General features: G+C 44.4%; 1 protein-coding gene across 1 annotated transcript in view; it reads left to right on the top strand.

Annotated features, from left to right (window-relative positions):
* Positions 1-1,562: 1,562 nt before the first annotated feature.
* LOC126188538 (facilitated trehalose transporter Tret1-like) overlaps positions 1,563-25,044 on the top strand; it is a 103,811-nt gene continuing 80,329 nt past the window's right edge. Inside the window, exon 1 of the mRNA XM_049930138.1 lies at positions 1,563-1,593. Coding sequence (XP_049786095.1) covers positions 1,563-1,593 — 31 coding nt within the window. The remainder of the gene's footprint in view (positions 1,594-25,044) is intronic.

Genomic DNA, 25,044 nt, shown 5'->3' with positions numbered 1-25,044 from the left:
ATGCAGCTTCAACACGATACCACAGCTCATCAAGAATAGTAACTGGCGTATTGTGACGAGCCAGTTGCTCGGCCACCACTGACCAGACGTTTTCAGTTAGTGAGAGATCCGGATAATATGCTGGCTGGGGCAGCAGGGGAACATTTTCTGTATCCAGAAAGGCCTGTACAGGATCTGCAACATGCGGTCGTGCATTATCCTGCTGAAATGTAGGGTTTCGCAGGGACCGAATGAAAGGTAGAGCTCCGGGTCGTAACACATCCGAAATGTAACGTCCACTGTTCAAAGTGCCGTCAATGCGAACAAGAGGTGACCGAGACATGTAACAAATGGCACCCGATACCATCACGCCGGGTGATACATCAGTATGACGATGACGAATTAACGGTTCCAATGTGCGTTCACCGCAATGTCACCAAAAACGGATGCGACCATCATGATGCTGTAACTGGCCGGGGTGGCCGAGCGGTTCTAGGCCCTACAGTCTGGAAACGCGCGACTGCTACGGCTGCAGGTTCGAATTCTGCCTCGGCCATGGTTGTGTGTGATGTCCTTATGTTATGTTTAAGTAGTTCTAAGTTCTATGGGACTGATGACGTCAGACGTTAAGTCCCATAGTGCTCAGAGCCATTTGAACCATGATGCTGTAAACAGAACCTGGATTCATCCGAAAAAATGTCGTTTTGCCATTCGTGCGCCCAGGTTCGTCGTTGAGTACACCATCGCAGGCGCTCCTGTCTGTGCTGGAGCGTCAAGGGTAACCGCAGCCATGGTCTCCGAGCTGATAGTCCATGCTGCTGCAAACGTCGTCGAACTGTTCGTGCAGATGGTTGTCGACTTGGAAACGTCCCCATCTGTTGACTCAGGGATCGAGGCGTGGCTGCACGATCCGTTGCAGCTATGCGGATAAGATGCCTTGCATCTCGACTACTAGTGATACGAGGCCGTTAGGATCCAGCACGGCGTTCCGTATTACCCTCCCGAACCCGCCGATTCCATATTCTACTAACAGTCATTGGATCTCGTTCAACGCGAGTAGCAACGTCGCGATACGATAAACCGCAATCGCGATAGGCTACAATCCGATCTTTATCGAAGTCGGAAACGTGATGGTACGCATTCCTCCTCCTTACACGAGGCATCACAACAACGTTTCACCAGGCAATGCCGGTCAACTGCTGTTTGTGTATGAGAAATCGGTTGGAAACTTTGCTCATATCAGCACATTGTAGGTGTCGCCACTTGCGGCGACCTTGTGTGAATGCTCTGAAAAGCTAATCATTTACATATCACAGCATTTTCTTCCTGTCGGTTAAACTTCGCGTCTGTAGCACGTCATCTTCGTGGTGTGGCAATTTTAATGGCCAGTAGGGTAATTTGTATTTAACTGAACAATGATTCTTAAGTACCATGTTGAGGAGCACGCCCATTTAATTGAAACCTTTCTGTACTTGTCTGAGGTAACAGGAGTGTATCTTGCAGATCTTCAGACCATCACAATTTCCTTTTCACAGAGTCTAGCACTCAGTAAAAATTTCTAGGGGCAGAAATTTTCTTCTAATATGACAAGTTATCTCATGAGCCTCAAGCAAGGTAAGTACAGCGCTCGTTCCACGCGAGGTACAAACAAAAATGACAAAACATTTGTGATGCAGTGTAAGACTTGTGATCCTCTCACTACAGGCAGATAAAAGTTCTGTGTTCCATTCTTATCGCGTTAGGCAAACAAAGCACTGCTTGCTAAGTGCACATAGGGTGAAGTCGGCGCAACAGCGTATCGGGTACGTGAATAGTCCGAGATGCTACGTCGCCGTCTACCTTTGCAGCTGCCTGCGGCGCTAGCAGGTAGGAACAGCAGAAGCGGCTCCTACCAGCTGAACTGTGGCCAATGGTAGGCAGGTGATGCTTCATTGACAAAGTATTACTCCTTTATCTGCGCACTAACAAATAGGAACAGATACTTCATTTAAACTGAACATACAATTTTGTAAGTTCCATGTTTTGTACTTTGCCTCAGTTGTTTCTCTTACATAAAGACCAACACTGCTGACAGTGATTGTAGGTGATCCACCCACTCTCAAGACGCCATCTCTAAACTAAATCGCAGCCAAGGCATTTTAAAATTCATAGCTTGCACTGTTGATCATCCATCTTGGTGACATTCTTTCAAGAACTGCACTGTGTATCAGATGAGTTCGTATCGCTAAATAGCCACTCCCATGTAAAGCACTACCATCTGAGCAATACTTACGAAGGCGGGAGAACTTATAGAACAGTCGATGCGGAAAACGAAACAATACAGAAATGTGTACTCTGACCCATTTTTAGAAGATACAGATATTCCTCCAGCAAAAAGTTTTCAAGAGCTCTGTCTCAGGGGGAAGGTGATGAGAGTCTGATAGCACATGGGGTGTATTAAATTGCACCCAGAGGACAAAAAGGCGGAGAAATTGCATGGTAAGATTAGTGAGAGTCTCTTCCTCACTTGGTTCATGGGAAGGCAGAAGAGAAACATGTAATAACGCGTACACAGTAATAACAACGGCTTGTAGGTTGATATTGACAGAGAAAAAAGGAGCAGTGGTGCGCATCATCTCCGATGACTACCAGACTTCCTTTAGCTGTCTTCGCACTGAGATCGTCTTTTCTGTGAATAGTACTACTCTTCAACCCAAGGAGTGTCAAATGACTTAAAGTATGGTTTCTTCAAACACAAGTACAAAGTTAACTTCTATGCCAGCAGACATTTCCTCCACATTTACCGTGACACCTTTTATGTTCCGTTACAAATGTATGTGACTGTATTAAAGTATTACAGTGTTCAGTCGAAGATTTCTGTCACAGAGGAAGTTTGTGACAGAACGGAGCTGTAGAAGTCGTTGTCCGGTTCCTTCAGACCAACCTGAACGGCCACAGAGTTTGTGCTTACTTCTTGAAGGGATTTGACACACAAGATTAATGCAGCACATTCTGATGGATTTTTAATATTTCTGTTTATCATTGATGATATCACCACCTCATGTGGGAATGATGGTGATCTGGTCATTGTAAATTCTCCGTTTAACTCTTCTACAGGACGAGGCAGCCACGACGGGTCACGCAAAATACATAATGTACGAGTAAATTATATAGAGGGATGTTTTCCTCTAAGCTATAGTGGAGAGTGTGTTGAAATTTTGACTAGTGTAAGTAATTTTTAAGGGCTATAGCTGCCATATAATAGGAACGACATTGTTTATTTTTACGAAACTATATGTATTTTCCTGCGGTACTGAAATAGGCCTTCGAAGAGGACTACAACTGCGTAGCAAGGATGGAATTTAGTCAAACACTAACAAAACCAGTAAACTCCCGATTCTTTATAGAATCGAACTCCCGTGTATAAAAAAGCTGCAGACGTCTGATTACTTTACAAATGAGTTAATGTGTTAACTATTTGGCGTCAACCTTTGCGGTTGATGATGCAAAACATCTGAAATTATGGTTCAAATGGTTCAAATGGCTCTGAGCACTATGGGACTTAACATCTTAGGTCATCAGTCCCTTAGAACTTAGAACTACTTAAACCTAACTAACCTAAGGACATCACACACATCCATGCCCGAGAAAGGATTCGAACCTGCGACCGTAGCAGTCCCGCGGTTCCGGACTGCAGCGCCTAGAACCGCACGGCCACCGCGGACGGCTTCTGAAATTATGTGTAACGTAACTCTGTATAGCTTGCGCCATGAGCAATACAATATTTTCTTCCTTTTACCCAGAGATGTTTCGATGAAGCTTTTAATAAACTGCTACTCATAAATAAAAATTAATTAATTAACTTGCTTGACCATTAACTTTGACACAGCAAAGACATGTACTGCGTTTAATCTCTCTTTCGATTTTTTTGCGTGGATGCATACATTCTAAATTTTTTTACCTGTCTAAGAGAAAAATCTGTGAAAGAAAATTGACTGTAAATGATTATGTTTTCTTCGTAGCTGCTGTTCTCTTGGCAGCTAAAGTACTACCGTCGTCGTAAGATTTTCTGGAAACACTTTCAGAATGGGAAGGTTGAACAGCAGTGGCAGTTTGACATCTTCTGACTAACAAAGGGAATGTCTTGAACACACAAGCTGCCGGCGAAACATTGCGCGTCGTTCGGACCGTGATAGTAGCAGATTCGCCCAGTATCGTTAATTCACGAAGAAACAAACAAATAGTTTTTATGAAGGTCTGGGGATTAAACGTCGAATAAAAGAGTTCGTAGACGATATTTACCCTCTTTTTCACAAGAGAAATTTTTTTATTCTTGACAATTGCAATTACAAGTTGATCTCTGCACTTCAAATTACGTATATATACAAACTTATATGACCTCAAAAAAAAAAAAAAAAAAAAAAAAAAAAAGAACAACGTCCAACCGGCGTTCCTTATTTCAACAATTGCAAAAAACATATATGTATATATGTTCATTTAAGAGCGTTGTCGTCTCAATTACGGTAGCGCACCATCACTGATATTCGCAGCCGGAATATTACAATCATATTACATTATGTAGGGACTAAGATAGCCAGTGTAGCCGTTGTGCGTCATAAATCAAACAACCTACCACATACTATTATTGTCAATTGCTGTTCTAGTGTAAATGACAGCGCACCCCAAACCGCCCAGCCCCCGACCCGGGCTGGACGCTTATTAGCTCCCCATTTCCAGCTTGTGCAACACTCCTTGTTCGATTTTAGGAAACCAAGCGATGCACACGATTGGTAACAGTCTCGGCAGCCGCTTGAATCTGCGCTCGCCACGGCCTGATTGGCCAACCTCAATACCAATTAACTCAGAAACAGCGCAACGCATTGAATTTTTTCTTATCAATTATTTCTCTGCACAACCTACCCTGCATCCTCCTTACAATATTTTCAAACTGTTTACGACCACCTTGTGTATATCTTGGTACCGGTACTACATGCTATCGTTTTTGTGGTTTTGTATCATACCTGTTTTTCTTCCACATTTTGCCATGTTCAGCCATACAGAACTTACTGTAGAAACTTATTTACACTCCTGGAAATGGAAAAAAGAACACATTGACACCGGTGTGTCAGACCCACCATACTTGCTCCGGACACTGCGAGAGGGCTGTACAAGCAATGATCACACGCACGGCACAGCGGACACACCAGGAACCGCGGTGTTGGCCGTCGAATGGCGCTAGCTGCGCAGCATTTGTGCACCGCCGCCGTCAGTGTCAGCCAGTTTGCCGTGGCATACGGAGCTCCATCGCAGTCTTTAACACTGGTAGCATGCCGCGACAGCGTGGACGTGAACCGTATGTGCAGTTGACGGACTTTGAGCGAGGGCGTATAGTGGGCATGCGGGAGGCCGGGTGGACGTACCGCCGAATTGCTCAACACGTGGGGCGTGAGGTCTCCACAGTACATCGATGTTGTCGCCAGTGGTCGGCGGAAGGTGCACGTGCCCGTCGACCTGGGACCGGACCGCAGCGGCGCACGGATGCACGCCAAGACCGTAGGATCCTACTCAGTGCCGTAGGGGACCGCACCGCCACTTCCCAGCAAATTAGGGACACTGTTGCTCCTGGTGTATCGGCGAGGACCATTCGCAACCGTCTCCATGAAGCTGGGCTACGGTCCCGCACACCGTTAGGCCGTCTTCCGCTCACGCCCCAACATCGTGCAGCCCGCCTCCAGTGGTGTCGCGACAGGCGTGAATGGAGGGACGAATGGAGACGTGTCGTCTTCAGCGATGAGAGTCGCTTCTGCCTTGGTGCCAATGATGGTCGTATGCGTGTTTGGCGCCGTGCAGGTGAGCGCCACAATCAGGACTGCATACGACCGAGGCACACAGGGCCAACACCCGGCGTCATGGTGTGGGGAGCGATCTCCTACACTGGCCGTACACCACTGGTGATCGTCGAGGGGACACTGAATAGTGCACGGTACATCCAAACCGTCATCGAACCCATCGTTCTACCATTCCTAGACCGGCAAGGGAACTTGCTGTTCCAGCAGGACCATGCACGTCCGCATGTATCCCGTGCCACCCAACGTGCTCTAGAAGGTGTAAGTCAACTACCCTGGCCAGCAAGATCTCCGGATCTGTCCCCCATTGAGCATGTTTGGGACTGGATGAAGCGTCGTCTCACGCTGTCTGCACGTCCAGCACGAACGCTGGTCCAACTGAGGCGCCAGGTGGAAATGGCATGGCAAGCCGTTCCACAGGACTACATCCAGCATCTCTACGATCGTCTCCATGGGAGAATAGCAGCCTGCATTGCTGCGAAAGGTGGATATACACTGTACTAGTGCCGACATTGTGCATGCTCTGTTGCCTGTGTCTATGTGCCTGTGGTTCTGTCAGTGTGATCATGTGATGTATCTGACCCCAGGAATGTGTCAATAAAGTTTCCCCTTCCTGGGACAATGAATTCACGGTGTTCTTATTTCAATTTCCAGGAGTGTATATCGAAAATTCGTCACTGGGAATGTTACGATGAATACCATTTTATCCCATCTGGAAGATTGTGTATGCAGTGTGTTTACTTTTTCTGATTTTCCATCCCTGTTTACCAGTTGCGAAGGTACACACCTTGTGCCAAATGCATTTGGAAACCCACCTGGGACTGGCCGAATCCAGGCACCCACACATTACGTTCGAAATTTGGATAAACCCGCTATTAACCAGTTGCCACTAAATGTTTGTCTCATCAGTATTTTTTTTACTCCCAAACACAGTATTCTCATTGCGAATTTTATGTGATGAATTCCTTTATCAATAAATGTCTGATAGTGGTGGCACCATACATGTACCTCTGTTGACTCTGCGGTTCGCACAGACCAGTAGAGACGGGAAATACTTTTCACCTTAATCTCAGCTCAACCACATGTCACCGAAGGTGATTACCAACTGCTAGTGTGGTTCTAGATTCAGGGCACTGACGCTTGAGACAACGCATTGTGTTTAGGGCGTATGTTCCCTTTTTCAGCCGATCGATCCTATCTGTAACATACAGGCAACGACGGATAATCAGTATAAATGTCGCTACCTAGTTCATTTCATGATTTTACTTTAGTCACAAATAAGTCTTAGTCTTCATGACTACCACATCTATAAGAATTTATTTAATTCCTTCATTAAATGATACCATTAGACTACTGGAATAGTAAGGACGCTGTTTCAAAGTCCAAACAGGATATTCACCAAGTACCTCTGTTATTTAATGTTACTCAGCCTGACATTGTAAGCGCATGTTGTGTGTTTGAAAAGCAAGGACTACTCTCACAGGTAGTGATAAATAAGCTCTAATAATTCAATGATATTTAGAATATTAATATCTCATACCCGAGAGAACAGATATACTTGGAAAATAGTCACACATGAAACACAGAAATTCTGCGCAAATGGAAGACTGTGTCTGTATATCGAAATATCGTATGATACTATGGCAAGAATAAATATTTTCATTTCAATAAGTGTGTTATATTTCGGCCTGTAGCGTGCAACTGTGCAGTTGGCAAACTTTCCTGTTGTGTAGACATGAACTCAGAATGTAAAATTAGTTAACCACCTGAAAGCTCATTTAATAAACGGTTATTTCCTGTCAGACCGACTATCGTAGTAGATCAGTTCCAGAATTCTACCTAGCATGCGTACAGCGTCTTCTGATTATTGTTTATAATTCTCAATGCCTACACTGTAGTTGTGTGGTCATTTATCAAGGTGTTAGTGGACGACATATTTGAGTTTCGTAGTAAAACAAGGCTGTTGTGCACTAGCGTGGCACATAAGAATAAACTAAGTATGCTGGGTAATATTCTTCTAGTAATTAAACTCGCAACTTGTAGTTGCAGTGGTTATTGTATTGACCTTTAAGGACAACTAACACAGTTTACGGTCTCATGGTGATCAGCCTATAAACAACTCTCCTTACAAACCAAGACGACCTTATCTAAAATGTTACACAGAATCATCAGTACCAAAAACAATCGTAGGCTTCACATTGAAGACTTTAAAATAGCACAGGAAGAAATGAAGCTCTAAATGCTACAGTAACCAGCGTCCAAGCAATTACGAAGTCGCAACCTCTTCGTCCTATTGCACTGCGCGAAAAATAGCGTCAGAATACTACCATGCGATCACAGGCATCAAAGTCAACCAAACTCACAAGGAAAACTGTAGATAAGCACTCATTATAAGTTTGATTACTCTTACCAGGCGTATTGTGAGTTGTGGCTCACCATAAAACAAAGCTGATCTCGAAAGTAGCTCTCCAACTCACTACTGGAACCAGACTAGTCGTATCGCTGCAAAGTACTGTAATGTAAGTACGAATTCCTTCCAACCAATGAAACCACATGGCTTACAAATCTTCAATTTCTAAACGACTCGCCAAAAACGTATACTGACGCAAAGGCTTAGCAAAGAGTTTGAGAAAATGTTAGTGTCGATATCTATTGGAAATAATTAGTATAAAATCCGATAGATACATATATATATAATTTTATTCCGAAAATTGCAAATTTTTTAATGAGGTAAAAATCCGAAATCGTGAAAAAAATTTTTTTTCCTTTCTAACTCCCCTTAAGTTCATTGTGTACGAATCAGCATATATATATATATATATATATATATATATATATATATATATATATATATATATATATATCATTATTACATCAAATGGGAAGTATTTAATTTAATTTTTTAAATATAATCTACACCGGTTGAAAATGTTAAAATTTTTGTGTGCATTACTTCAAGATCAAATAAAATAGGTAATTTTTTCTGTAGAAGGCTGTGGATTGTTGTGTTATAAAGGTCATGTCCAGAAGAGGATGGGCACCAGATTGAGGAAGTTGAAACAAAGTTTGAGAGAAAAGAAACTTTCTGATGGTAAAACCATAAGAAGCAGAGTGACAGACAAAATGATTGATGAAATGCAGCAGAATTATGGGATGGCCATTAGAAATAATACTGAGAAGTTGTTGAAAATGAAGCAGGCAGTATGGGCTACCTTCTTCCACAGACTGTCAGGTGATGAAAAACCAGTACACTTCATTTGATCCTCCTGGACCTTTTTCATTGTACAATTACCACAGTGCCCAGTACTCAAACAGCTCATTCAACCATAAACATTCCATCCCAGCAGCAGTCATGGATATCATAAAACCTATTTACAGAGACCTGGCAAATCCTAAATTACCGAAGAAGTGTCTGCATGGTCAGATTGAAAATCCCAATGAGTCGTTCAATAATCTTATAGGGACTCGCTGACCAAAAAATGTTTTTGTTGGAATGAAGATACCAGAGTGGGGTGTCAGTGATGCTGTTATTGCTTTTAATGATAGCAAAATTGTAGAAGATCAAGAGGATGATATACAGTATGGTGCAGAGTGCTTCTGAGTGACTAAAAATAAAAAAAACTAAGCATTTATTAAGTGAGTTATAGTCTTTTGAAGCTTTAGAAGCCGTTCCTGAAAATTTACATTTTCTGTTGCATTTTTCCCTAACCCTCAGAAACCACTTCGAGTAGAGATTCAGATTTTCAGGGAGTAATAACATACATATCCTGAGTCTACTGAACTAAAATAAGAACATAATATTATATGTAATTAAAATTATTAAGGATAACGCACAAAAAAGTGCACAAAATTTTAACTGTGTGATTAAAAAATTGTATTTTCGAAAGCAGTGGCTGAAATGCAATTATTGTTGTTCAGTAGACTCAGAGCACACATATTTGCGTCCTGTAAAAGTTTCATGTCAATGGGTACAGTGGTTCCTGAAACAGAGGGAGGCCAAGTCACTACATTTAACATTGTCGGGATAGGGCGTTCCAACTCCCGTTAAGCCAATAGCTATTATCACGTAATTTATTTTCTATCACATTCATAAAGTAAAGAACTAAATGCACAAGGAAGTTTTGAGTATTTGTGAATAATCATTTACATATTACACTAAATTACAAGAAAAAAGTTACTGATTAGTTTGATACTGACAGAAAGTGTGATGCTGGAGACGAAAGGAAAACAACTCTGAATTTATCTCCGCCCAACACCAAGAAACGTGTCATTCTTGAAGTCGACATCACTACCTGCGCCTCAGCTCGACATTCCTTAGCCTCTCGGATCAGCTGATAGAGTTGTGGTTCTGAAGATGATAGGGAGTACTCTTACTAATGGCATCAGTGACAGTTTTGCTTACGTATTAATCTACTGGACAATACACTGATGTGAATGGCAACTGAGTAAATAAAAAAACAATAATCGCATGAAGCAGTGTGAGTAAAATAAAAAAAGACCCGGAAAATATTTACAATATGATGACAGAGGTCTGACCCTTGTTAATGATCATCACAGAAGATGCCGGAAATGGCCCTCGTTGACGTCGATGCAACGGTATAATCCATTTATCAAACTGTGAGTCACGTTTAGCCGCTCTGCCCGACAAATAGTAGCAACAGCATTTTGAACGTTTTGCTGTAGCATTTTGCAGAGACTGAAGATAATTTGAGTGCACCTGGCCAATTTTCCCAAAATCATAGAGAAAGAGAGATCAGGCGATCGATGTGGCCAGGAGATTGCACTGACTTAGCCAAGGTGTCGAGTGATATGTGCTGTTGTTCAGTGTTGGTGAAAATATAGATATACTCGTTCATCATAGGTGATTCGGTCCACACATGGATTTAATAGTTTCTGGGCATTAACACTTTCATGAGAGAATCATGTTACGATGCAGACACCAGATATTGCATTGCAAACACCGATCCCGAGACTATGCAACGGTGTTTCAGAGCACGGATGGGTATTTTCTGCTGGACAGTGGCGCACGAACTGGGAGCTTGGGAGCTAACCGACGCTCAAGCAGTGGCATCATTGGTATTCGTCATAGAGAGCCATGAGATCAGCTCACCGCTCTCGTAGCAGTTGTCGGTTTTTCATACTTATGAGCCACTACTTCTCATTCAAGTCGTTACTCAGTTGGCATAATGATCGTAAGTGAACCCCGTTCTAATCTTCCAACCAGGGAAATGTCCCTAGCAATACCGGGAACTGGAACCGAGTCGTTTGGAAGGAAATCAGCCTTGCTGATTGCTCTACTGTGGAGTCGAACGTTGATTTAATTCATTCGTAACAGTAAATTTGTAAAGATACAGATGCACTTCCTTCCCCATGTTTCGACACGGTGATCATATTCCGTCAAACTTTCTTGCAGGCCACCCTTCACTCGAACAATGTTTGTCATGTTCGAAACCTTTTGGAATAGTAATGGTTTTTAGCCTCTCCAGACCCCGTTTCGCGCTGTTCTGGCAGTACGCTTTACACTGGAAATTTTTCTCGAGTTTCGCGAAAACACTTCCAGTCTTAAACTCTAGTGCAAACAGCTCCATATTCGTTTTCTACGAATTTCGCTTCGCAAAACATTCTACAATGAAGAAGTGCTGTTATATTTCGAGTGCCGTTTTCTGCTGCATCCAAATGGTTATGAAACATTCATGCTTCTCAGCCTCATGTAGACGTACTGACACAGCGCTGTACTTAGGTCACAGCGTGCAAGAGATGCGCGATAAGTGCATCGATATTGAGGTTTCCAACATTTTCTGTGATGAGTATTTCTCCTGTTCACAAGTTTCAGTTCTGCCTTAGGCTTATAAATATTTTTCAGGCTAGTTTCATTTTGCTTTCCTTGCACGTTAGCGTATTTAACAAATGTTTCTTCTGTTATGACTTATTTCACATTGTTCGACGTCTACGAGCGTGTGTCTAGCGTGTTTTTTGGCTAATTATTTGTACCTACATGCGTATCTAAGTAAATATATACGTCTACGTAAAAGTTCTGCATCGCTGAAAACCGCCCTCACCCGTCAACTCCTGAAATCTATTCGTGTTAATGATACTTTTACATATGTATTTATCTGCTGAACCATGGAAAATATCATATCTAAATTGAAAGTTGGGGGCGTTGAGGAGGGTGGATGGGTGGGTGGGGGGGGGGGGGGGGGGCATAAACGAAAGGAAAAGGGATAAATGATGTCAGCTGCATTGGGACATTACGCGGAATCTGCGGAATCGAATGAAAATGTCTCTCGGAATTGGAATCGAACCTCGGATCTCCTGCTTACTAGGCAGGTTCGTTAACCACCGCACCATCCGAGACAAAGTGAGATCGTAAATGCACAGACTTTCTCGGCACGCCTCACTGCCTAACCACATTCCCACCAAGCTCCACCTATTTGCAGTCCCTGTACATTTTCTCGAAGCTCGCTGCTCTGAGATTCCTGTAGAAGGTCGGACGTACATCTGCTTCCGCACTGAAGAAGGTGGATCCATTGTCCATCGACGCGAATCAAGTATATGAATTCCCCGTGTCTGTTCGTCGCCGCTGATTCCGCGTAATACCGTTTCCTTTCCTTTCGCCCCCTCCCCCATCTTCAATTTACATTTAGTGTACGTCAGCAGCAGATTGCACGAGGCGTCTGTTCTTTTGGACAAATCCGAAAGAACAGAAACCACGCATCCAAACAACTGATTCGCCTCGATGGGCAATGGATCCATCTTCTTCAGTACAGAAGCAAACGTACATCCGACCTCCTGTGGCAATCTCAGAGGAGCGGTCTTGAAGGAAACTGACAGGGACTGCAGAGATTAGCGCTTGGTGAGAGTGTGGTTAGGCCGTAAGGCGTGCCGAAATTGTCCACGCCTTTGCGGTTACACTGTGTCCCTGATGGTGCGGTGGTTAAAGCACCTGCCCAGTAAGCAGGAACCGTAGGTTCGAATCCCGGTCTGGCACGCATTTTCACCCGCATTCATATAAATGTGTTTGTCAACTAGGCTCGAAAACAATAATGACGTATTTCATTAGCCTATTTAGAAATAGGATTTCAGATGTTTACTAGTTATTTTGTGACATTTGTCATATGCTGGTGAGCGTCTAGCGTGGCGGAGGGCTCATTGTAAAGGGGTCATCAAAACATTTCCGTTGGAAGGTCACACTAACCGTTTGCCTATTTACTGGTGCTCATACAGGGTGATAAGGAACAGTCTGACAAACTTGTAAGGGTGTTTGAGGGTAGGCTCTGTTGAGAAATAATTGTTAAGAAAAAGTTTCGATAGTTTGTGCGGTGTCCGAGCTATTTAGCACTAACGTTACGCAATGAGGCCGTGGAGGGCGAATGTTCAAGCCGCCCACCAGACATGGTGTCTCCAGAGGTGTTCTTCGCGTGGTTTTCTACAACCGAACAAGAAAGCCATACAAAAATTGGGCGTGGTGCGATAGTAAGAACCGAATCTGAGCCAAGAGCAGAGCAGTCTTGTGCACTATCGTCTACGGTATGAGAACAACTGACGCTGATTGTATCTGGCGGCCACTTGGATTTTCGTGCGCAACGGCCTGATTGACTATCGTCAATGCTAATTAACTCTGAAACGGCGCATCTTGTCGAATGTTTTCTTAACAATTATTTCTCAGCACGACATACCCTGCAAAATCCTTACAAGCTTTTCATACTGCTTCTGACTACCGTTTACACCCGCATCGAAGTCTCGTTGGGTTGCATACGAGTATACGCTGCATTAATGCCTCAAACGGAAAGCTTTTGATCGTCCATTACAAATGTACATCTACATCTGCACTCCACAAGCCACATTATTATGTATGGTAGAAGGTATTTCTGAAATCTCTCTCAGAAATTTTCTTCCTAGCCAGTTCAATTCGCAAGTAACCCGTCGACAGAACGGCTGTCGGTATGCCTCCGCGTAAGTTCTAAACTCTCTGACTGTGTCGTCGTGGTCACTTTACAAGGAGTGGCAGCGTAACAAATACCCATCCTGTACTTGTCGCGACTCCAGCAATAGTATGAAGCATCAGTATAGTGGCACCTTGCATGCAGAAGATTTTTTTAACTGGGAAGAAAGTACTATGTTTGCCATCTCTTACGGGAACGCACACTCTTGGAGCTACAACTGTAAACATCCCCATGATGTACAACGCCTCTTTTGTAGGATTTACCACCGAAGTTTGTTGTGCATCGACTCTTCTGCATCTATTATATTAACACAACCTAGTAAGGACTCAAGACACACAGGAAATACTGAACAATGGATTGAAAGAGCGTTTAGAAAGGCACTTGTTTCATCAATTAATTACATTTCCTTAAGATTCTTCCAGTCGCTCTTAGCCTCGTATCTTCTTTTCCAACATATACTTTTAAGTTGTCATTCCACTTCAGATCTCTTCGGATGATTCCTTCCAGGTATTTTACATTGTTGCTGTTTCCACTGATTCATCGCCCACAGTATAATCTAACAGTGATAGATCTCTTCGCCTCTTTAGGCGAAATGCGTCACGATGAGTCCTAAACCTATTGTCGGCCCTCTGCAGGTGTTCCTTCGTTTTGCTGTCGTATTCTCTCGTCGCAAACTTCATACTGATAACAGTATCGTCATTTTATACATCACGGAGCTTTCGACGTTATCCTCTAGATAATTTGCATATTCATGAACAGTGACGACGTTCTAAAGCTCCTTTGACGTTTTCTCGAAATTACTTGTACATCTGTCGATTGAATTTTCCAAAGAATGATGTTATGAGCTCCAGCTGATTTGAAGTCGAGAATCCTATCTGATTTGAAGTTGCGAATTCAATCACAAATCTCGACCGATGCACGCTAAGTTTGTGTTTTGTGCATTAGACGATATCGCTCAGTAGGACTTCCGATATTAATTTAGGAGCCGCTGTCTGTGTGAAACTCAGTGTCACAGGATCTTTGTTTGAGAAATATATTTTGATTTCTGTAAATAAGATCTTCTCTCTCCCAATTCGCCATACTGTGTGAGCATAAAATGTGATCCATTATTCTAAAACAGACTGACGATATCTATATAGGCCTTATCTATTTCAATCTGTCTAACGATCCTTTTTGAAACGATAATGGGCTCCCTATTTTTGAATTACTTGGTATCTGTCGGTGCTCCAGGAACATATAATAAACTGCTGCTAGAAGCGAAGTAAGCTCTTTATCTTATTTTGCGTACACAAGTAGACATATCTCATCAAATCCAGAAGCCTTGGAGATGTTGAGTAATCTTCATTGATTATCCATTCCGCGCAATGTCTGCCTTTTCAGCGTTCTCGTGACGATTGAATAGAGGAACCGTTTTATGACATTTTACTTTCATTTCAGTCTTCTATATACACTCCTGGAAATGGAAAAAAGAACACATTGACACCGGTGTGTCAGACCCACCATACTTGCTCCGGACACTGCGAGAGGGCTGTACAAGCAATGATCACACGCACGGCACAGCGGACACACCATGAACCGCGGTATTGGCCGTCGAATGGCGCTAGCTGCGCAGCATTTGTGCACCGCCGCCGTCAGTGTCAGCCAGTTTGCCGTGGCATACGGAGCTCCATCGCAGTCTTTAACACTGGTAGCATGCCGCGACAGCGTGGACGTGAACCGTATGTGCAGTTGACGGACTTTGAGTGAGGGCGTATAGTGGGCATGCGGGAGGCCGGGTGGACGTACCGCCGAATTGCTCAACACGTGGGGCGTGAGGTCTCCACAGTACATCGATGTTGTCGCCAGTGGTCGGCGGAAGGTGCACGTGCCCGTCGACCTGGGACCGGACCACAGCGACGCACGGATGCACGCCAAGACCGTAGGATCCTACGCAGTGCCGTAGGGGACCGCACCGCCACTTCCCAGCAAATTAGGGACACTGTTGCTCCTGGGGTATCGGCGAGGACCATACGCAACCGTCTCCATGAAGCTGGGCTACGGTCCCGCACACCGTTAGGCCGTCTTCCGCTCATGCCCCAACATCGTGCAGCCCGCCTCCAGTGGTATCGCGACAGGCGTGAATGGAGGGACGAATGGAGACGTGTCGTCTTCAGCGATGAGAGTCGCTTCTGCCTTGGTGCCAATGATGGTCGTATGCGTGTTTGGCGCCGTGCAGGTGAGCGCCACAATCAGGACTGTATACGACCGAGGCACACAGGGCCAACACCCGGCACCATGGTGTGGGGAGCGATCTCCTACACTGGCCGTACACCACTGGTGATCGTCGAGGGGCACTGAATAGTGCACGGTACATCCAAACCGTCATCGAACCCATCGTTCTACCATTCCTAGACCGGCAAGGGAACTTGCTGTTCCAACAGGACAATGCACGTCCGCATGTATCCCGTGCCACCCAACGTGCTCTAGAAGGTGTAAGTCAACTTCCCTGGCCAGCAAGATCTCCGGATCTGTCCCCCATTGAGCATGTTTGGGACTGGATGAAGCGTCGTCTCACGCGGTCTGCACGTCCAGCACGAACGCTGGTCCAACTGAGGCGCCAGGTGGAAATGGCATGGCAAGCCGTTCCACAGGACTACATCCAGCATCTCTACGATCGTCTCCATGGGAGAATAGCAGCCTGCATTTCTGCGAAAGGTGGATATACACTGTACTAGTGCCGACATTGTGCATGCTCTGTTGCCTGTGTCTATGTGCCTGTGGTTATGTCAGTGTGATCATGTGATGTATCTGACCCCAGGAATGTGTAAATAAAGTTTCCCCTTCCTGGGACAATGAATTCACGGTGTTCTTATTTCAATTTCCAGGAGTGTATTTCGATTACTGTGTATTTACTGAGCAGCTGAATTACTGGCTTGTAGTTTATGAGAAACGGAATAACTAGTGTTGTTCTGTTTACTGACTGCATAAAAGACCAGATTTTTAAGATTTTTGGTCAAACCGCTTGGAAAAATTTTACTTTCTCCGTATGCTGGTTTTTACTTTGCTCACCCTTTGTTTGTCAACCAGATTTTTACTTCGTTTGCACCTGTGACGAAGCTCTCTTTGCTTCCATAGCACATGTCTATTTATCCGTGGGGAATCTTCCCCATCCTTCACAATCTTCGTAGGTTCATTATCCAGGTGGTTCAAATGGCTCTAAGCACTATGGGACTTAACATCTGCGGTCATCAGTCCCCTAGAACTTAGAACTACTTAAACCTAACTAACCTAAGGACATCACACACATCCATGCCCGAGGCAGGATTCGAACCAGCGACCGTAGCAGAAGCGCGGTTCCGAACTGAAGCGCCTAGAACCGCACGGCCACCGCGGCTGGCTTATTTATTTGTGTTTCACATTGTCGCCTCCTTAACTGTTTATTTTAGTTGACTGCTCTGATACTCTATAATTTACTGCCTGTCAGGTTTCCTAAGGAAGTATATTTTCCTGTCTTTGTTGACGTTTCTTTTAAAAAATGTAGTAACTAGCGATGTAATGGTCTAACGTCTCTGGTTCTCCCGTCTACGTTATGCCACTGGTGCTCTCATCGGTATCCACTAAGCTAAGGAGAAGTTACATTGCTACATTCCAGAATAACAACTACAGACTGATCCGATATGGTAACTATTAGTGATTTCCTCTGTCAGATGATAATTACCAGCGAGGCATTGTCGCTCAACTGCTGCAGTAGCCACGGAGGCTGTTGTAGAGTCTATCATGTCCCGAAATCTCTCTGTTTACGCGATTATCGCAGGGCATCATGAACTGGCGGCAGCACCTGTGATATCTATCAGTACTGCTACAAACATTATCGGCGGAATTTTATCTACTTCATGCATCGCTTGGTCGCCAGTGTTATCATTTTATTTGCCTCGAGTGAAGTAAAACTGTGACAGATAAGCCCATAAAGCCATCAGCGCAACTGAAGGTGGTTGATCAGATGTTCATGTGATTCATTCAGCGTATAGATTAGCCAAATAGATTCACATACCTTAACATCCGCGTGACATTCACCTAGAGACTTTCTGGCAAACTGGAATCCTTACAAGTCTCAGAGCGTAGTTTAATACTTCACTTCGGTATGGCAGATGTCACAGTACAACAAACTGATTAGACAGGGTGTAGCGTAGGATTTGGAGTGGGGTAAAGGGATGGATTGTGAGGCTTTGGCTTACTTTGACATATAATATTCATTAAATATCTGTCACTACAGTAAACAACAGCTGCTTAACAAACTGGCCTATTTATAGTTCCTGAAGCAATGAACATTATAATGAACACAATAAATGAATTATAATTTCTTCAGAAAAATAATAAAGTAATCTAAAATTAACATCACCCCAGTAACACTAAAATTGCGGGAAATAACAAGAACACGAACATTTCGCAAAGTTCTGTCTACTGGCTCGAAGAAACAATAAGGGCAAAATGAAAAGTACCCATCAGTCTGAAGCCATTTAATACGAACAATAAAATTTACAACAAAACACCATTGCCGACGACTAGAGTACTACCGATGGAAAATCAGCAATTACGGTTCTCTGTACACATGTATATAAATCTCGGCTACACTCATAGCTTAGGTATTCCACGCGGGGCTTACAGAACTCTTGTTTCGAGAAAACAAACGCGCGGCAAGCGGACAGACAAACAAATTAAACGACAACACACAACATTGTGCACATGCTCGTTCTGTGTGCAACACGAGTGGCACAACCGTTACACTCAGTACACATGCTTGCACACTTTATTGTGTACTGCACACAGCTCTGAATAAAATAACTCGACCAAATTCCAATGCCGGTCACCAACGCACACTGTTAAAGCTCTTCTTGTAATACAGAAGCCCCTGTCCATGCGTCTTCTCGATTCGCCCTCCTATTGTCTGAGAAAGACCCCAATCTCCCCCTTGGCCTGACGTGCCTACACTCTGCGGCCGTCCCCCTCGTCGACAATTAGTGAATTCAAAGCCCAGTTCAGCACATTACCTCTACAGTGGAATTTGTACCTTTCTCCTCGGCTGACCACCACCGGACTCTCGTTCCATCCCTGTAGCTCCCACTGCGGCCACCGCGACGCCTCCGGCCCGCTTTGCCGTTTCAGACGAGTCGGGCCAATGGCCCAATTCAGGCCCGGCGCCATCCCTCGACTTGTCAGTCAATTGCCCCACGGCTAGCGGGGGAGGCTTTCCTTGACGTCATGGCACCTCATTCTTCTCTGTCGCCACCCTGAAGCGCAACTCACTACCTCAGCCTCGGCATACGACATTCAGCAGTCATGCGACGCGCCGCAGGCTTCCCGATCGCTCCCTGCGGTCACAGCAATGGCTTCCGAGAGACGTTTCCTCACTAGGAGCGGAGCAGGTCGCTGAACTCCAATATTTCGCGGCTAGCCAGCAACCTCGGTACATCGACAGCTGCAGCACAAACGCCGCCGAGGCATCCACCTGACCAGAGATATGCGTCACTGCGATGGCCTAGGCCACCGATTTTAAATTCAAGGCACACAAGAAATTTTCTTTTCCCTTTTTTTTTTTTAGCTTGGATTCCTACGCATACGGGTAGACAACTGAAATTGCAGAGAAATTCAGTTTTAGTAATACCATAGCAAAAATTAAACTCCGACCGAACAGGTCTGAGAAGACTCAACGGTACTGGTCTACCTCCGTGGCATCCTCAGTCTATAGGTGTCACTGGATGCTGGTACGGAGAGGGGTGAGGTCAGCACACCGCTTTCACAGCCGTTGGCAGTCTTTGCGACAGGAGTCGCTACTTTTTATTCAAGTAGTTCCTCAGTTTGCCTCACAAGGGCTAAGTGAGCCCCACTTGCTAACAGCGCTCAGCAGCCCGGACGGTGACCCCTCCAGTTGCTAGCCAATCCCGACACCGCTTAACTTAGGTGGTCCGATGGGAACCGGTGTTACCACTATGGCAATTCCGTTGCCTCAGTTGCACCAGAATGTATGTAAAATATCAAATAAAACAGGATGTCTCCTTCAGAGAAGAGTCCATACACCACAGGTTTTCAGTTGCTTTGGACATAAGTAAGAACTGCGATTGCTCGGAATTGAACTGTAGGCACTGAAGCGATTAGTTTGTGCCAGGTCGTCGTTTGCGGCCAAACTCACAAAATGAGCCATAACCGAAACAACGATCAAGAATGAAACGTACTACCTCATGAAGTGTAACCAATCTGTCTTGATTAACAGGCACAGAGCAACAATGAAAAGAGCAGCTTTTCATAGTCTGTCAGAATGGCGCGTAATGGAGGACTTCACAGGACAGTGGACGGGATATCGTTGACGTGACGCCTACGCATGTTTTACTCCGCCAGTCATGTAATTTTTCTTTCTCACGATTGAAAAGCACAAGCACCAGGGTCTATTATATGTTCCGCTGTTTGTTTCCATTCATTTAATCATCATCTAGCCACAGAATGGAGAAACCATAGGGGTTCTCAGACACAAGAACTACTGGTGAACATAGATATTTTTTTGGTGTGATCTTCTGTCCAAAGATTGGTTTGATGCACACTCGTTGCCAGTCTATCCAACTGAACCTGTTCACTATATTGAAGCCTTGCTCTCCCTCTTCAGTTCCCCCTCCCCTCCTCCCCTCCCCCCCACACACTTCCTGCCATTACCAAATTAACAACTCCTTGATGACTCACAATGTGTCCTGCCAACTGATCCCTTCTTTTAGTCAAGTTGTGCTGCATGTTCCTTATTTTTCCAATCCGATTCAGCAGTTCCTCACTTGTCATTCGATCCGTTGTTGTTGTGTTTGTTCTTGTTCTTGTGCTCTTCAGTCACAAGACATTAGTAATTTTGGTTGCTACTGGCATCAGTTATCCAAGGTTAAAATTTCGTGACACAATTTTTCTCCACCCTGTATATACCGTCAGAAAATACATCCTAACAATTTATATGATAAGTTAAATAATTCCTTTTTCAGGATTGCTTTTATTGCTGTTACCCGTCTACGATTTATATTTTGTTACTTCTGCCATCATAAGTTATTTTGCAGCCCAAGTAGTAAAACACATCTGTTGTTTACAGCGTCTCATTTCTTAATCTCATTCCCTCGGCACTACATGATGTAATTCGACCCATTTCCTTACCGTTGTTTTGGTATTGATGCTATGCATCTTATAACCTCTTTTTAGGCACTGCCTATTTCGTTCAACTACTCTTTGAATTCTTTTGCCACAAAGTTTTTATTTCTTCTCCCCGAACTCTAATTTCATATCCAACTTTCTTATTTGTTTCTTTCAAAGCTTGCTCAACGTACAGATTGAATAACATCGTATTTCACTTCATTCTCAATTATGTCTTCCCTGTCACATCCTTCGACACTTATACACAAGTTGTAAATAACATTTTAGTCCCTGCATTGTATTCCTGCAATGTAGTCCAGCCACACTGTCAAAAGCTTTCGTTAAACCTATAAATGCTATAAACATCTATTTGCCCTTCTTCAGATTATCTATCAAGGTAAGTCACTGGGTCAGTGTTGCCTGGAGCAGTTAGCATAATTTTAAAAATTTACTCAAACATGATCACAATCACACAACGCGTTTCGAGAGCAGGTTGTCATCTTGAGGTAAAATACACAAAAAGTTTCTTAAAAAAAGTCTAACACTTTTACATTGAAAGAGTAGTAAAACAGACAAATGAAACAGTGTCTGTTTTACGTCACATTTAGTCCTTTTCACATTATGCAGTAACCGTTGACCTAACACACTTGTTTCCTTTCGTACATCAACTTGTGCTGTCGTCCTGGAGTCACGTGGCTTATCCACGTGGCCATCACGTGCCTGGGCTGTGTGAGTGAATGCGCGAATACGCTTCACGAACATTGGCGGAAGTTGCCAAAGACTGGCGACGCTAATGACAGTGCATGTATACTGGCCACGCGGCTGACAAAGCCACATGATGGCTTGTCCACAGCCACGTGGATTTCACGTGCCCGTACTCACTTGCATACGGGTTGCAAATTTCCATTGTGCACCTGTGCGATACGCTTCACTTAGCGCTAGACTTGGGCGAAATTTATGCGAATTATAAATAACGAATACAGATATAAGTTGTTACTTGTTATGCATAAACAACAAATATTATTCGAAACATTATTCACTTACACGAATAAAAACACTTATTCGTCATCTCTAAATAAAAAGTGTTAAGAATAACAGGTAAATTTCAAAACTAATTGAATTTATTGCTCCAGTTCCTTGTCATTTATTCAACGAATCTACTTTTTGTTTCTTTTAAATTAGTTTTCAGAGCAACCCTTTCTTGAAGCGATTCGTCAGCAACTTTACTTGATTTACGGAGATTTACCGTTTTGACATCAAAGAAAACACGATCTATACAAGCAGTGCACTCCTGAATTCGTGTATATTATAGCTTCGATGGATGACTTTAGACTTCTTAAGTAAAAATTGAGCAATCATCCATTCTGCTGTAGATTTTGGCAAATGATTCATAGTAATTTCACTTTAACTTTTCAAATCACATTCCAAACAAAATCCTCTTTTCACACCATACTGTCATTCTAAAGTCATTACCATTGACAAGCCTTTGGCTATTATATGTCTGACGTTCGTTCATGTCTCTCTTCATGAAGGACAGAAATAGAAGTGAACTACTTGCTTTTAACTTGTGGGTAAGACTTTGCTGTAATAATTGCAGCTGGTATGTTACTATCATCTCCTGACGATTTCACAATACACAAGTTGCAAATATACTGCAATATTACATATTCCTTTATGTACTCAAACCAGTGTCTCTTCTAAAATTTTTCAATGTCAAAGATATATGTAGTTGTAGAAACGGACGTTGAATCAGAAAATGATTCCATTTTTAAAGGCAAGTTTACTCAGAGTTAATCTCAAAACAGTCTGAATGACTATAAACGTTTTAGGAGGCCTTAGATTAAAATGCTGGTGATGCTGGTCGTTAGAAACCACTAAGCTCTTGCTTGGTTCACTCATTTTGTAGCTCTACAACGACGAATTGTAAAATTACATCAAGGAGACTCGCACATTCAATAGTGTTACTAATCTAAGAAAGATGTTGAAGACAGAGAGTTTCTGACGGCTGTGTTATCGTCGCTCGCTGCATACGTGGAGTTACTGAGCCATATTAGCACTGGGTGCGCTAGACGTACTGGCAGGCGCAGAGACAGTTGAAGTGGGCCGAGTTTCTAATGTAAGGCTGTAACAGACTAGACTGGCTGTCTGCGGCAGCCAACTAGAAAATGACGTGCATTGTAGACTGCGCAATGGGCCGCTGTGATTTCGTGGCTCCGCGGTGCCAGCCGTGAGCAGACTGTCTCGCGGAGAACGCGTGTGGCTGCCTTCAGTGTCCGTGCACTTGTCGAAGCCCCCAGACCTTTCGTACATCCTGAACCAGTCTCATGATGTACACTCCTGGAAATTGAAATAAGGACACCGTGAATTCATTGTCCCAGGAAGGGGAAACTTTATTGACACATTCCTGGGGTCAGATACATCACATGATCACACTGACAGAACCACAGGCACATAGACACAGGCAACAGAGCATGCACAATGTCGGCACTAGTACAGTGTATATCCACCTTTCGCAGCAATGCAGGCTGCTATTCTCCCATGGAGATGTAGTCCTGTGGAACGGCTTGCCATGCCATTTCCACCTGGCGCCTCAGTTGGACCAGCGTTCGTGCTGGACGTGCAGACCGCGTGAGACGACGCTTCATCCAGTCCCAAACATGCTCAATGGGGGACAGATCCGGAGATCTTGCTGGCCAGGGTAGTTGACTTACACCTTCTAGAGCACGTTGGGTGGCACGGGATACATGCGGACGTGCATTGTCCTGTTGGAACAGCAAGTTCCCTTGCCGGTCTAGGAATGGTAGAACGATGGGTTCGATGACGGTTTGGATGTATCGTGCACTATTCAGTGTCCCCTCGACGATCACCAGTGGTGTACGGCCAGTGTAGGAGATCGCTCCCCACACCATGATGCCGGGTGTTGGCCCTGTGTGCCTCGGTCGTATGCAGTCCTGATTGTGGCGCTCACCTGCACGGCGCCAAACACGCATACGACCATCATTGGCACCAAGGCAGAAGCGACTCTCATCGCTGAAGACGACACGTCTCCATTCGTCCCTCCATTCACGCCTGTCGCGACACCACTGGAGGCGGGCTGCACGATATTGGGGCGTGAGCGGAAGACGGCCTAACGGTGTGCGGGACCGTAGCCCAGCTTCATGGAGACGGTTGCGAATGGTCCTCGCCGATACCCCAGGAGCAACAGTGTCCCTAATTTGCTGGGAAGTGGCGGTGCGGTCCCCTACGGCACTGCGTAGGATCCTACGGTCTTGGCGTGCATCCGTGCGTCGCTGCGGTCCGGTCCCAGGTCGACGGGCACGTGCACCTTCCGCCGACCACTGGCGACAACATCGATGTACTGTGGAGACCTCACGCCCCACGTGTTGAGCAATTCGGCGGTACGTCCACCCGGCCTCCCGCATGCCCACTATACGCCCTCGCTCAAAGTCCGTCAACTGCACATACGGTTCACGTCCACGCTGTCGCGGCATGCTACCAGTGTTAAAGACTGCGATGGAGCTCCGTATGCCACGGCAAACTGGCTGACACTGACGGCGGCGGTGCACAAATGCTGCGCAGCTAGCGCCATTCGACGGCCAACACCGCGGTTCCTGGTGTGTCCGCTGTGCCGTGCGTGTGATCATTGCTTGTACAGCCCTCTCGCAGTGTCCGGAGCAAGTATGGTGGGTCTGACACACCGGTGTCAATGTGTTCTTTTTTCCATTTCCAGGAGTGTATTTCGACAGCTCGCAATACCTGAGAGAATTTCCAATTCTGGAGGGACGTATTACGTCTTCAAATTGTAGCCATCTCTTAGTGGCACATAGTTTTGTAAAATGTAGCATGCGTTTATTAAGGCAATTGCAGATCTTCTTCAGCGTCCATTAGGCGATAAAAATTTCTTCGTTCTCCATTTATTTGCCAGAATGCCGGAAGTGCATTCTATAAACAGCCTAGTCCCAGACAAATGCTTTAAAGGTTCTATTGTTTGCTAAACTCCTCGCTCCATAAGGACGCATTAAATTTTCAGATACACCAAATGCTTCTTCTCCGACAGTGACACGCATAATTGGCACTCTCTTGTTTGATATGTGGCTTTTCTCCGATATTCGTAAATTTTTACTAACGAGATTTGGGTGTAAAATTGACTGCATAGAAATAGA

This window comes from Schistocerca cancellata, chromosome 5, assembly GCF_023864275.1.
Source record: "Schistocerca cancellata isolate TAMUIC-IGC-003103 chromosome 5, iqSchCanc2.1, whole genome shotgun sequence".
NCBI lineage: Eukaryota > Metazoa > Arthropoda > Insecta > Orthoptera > Acrididae > Schistocerca > Schistocerca cancellata.
Note: the sequence above shows the minus strand (reverse complement) of the source record. Positions and strands in the feature narration are given on the sequence as shown.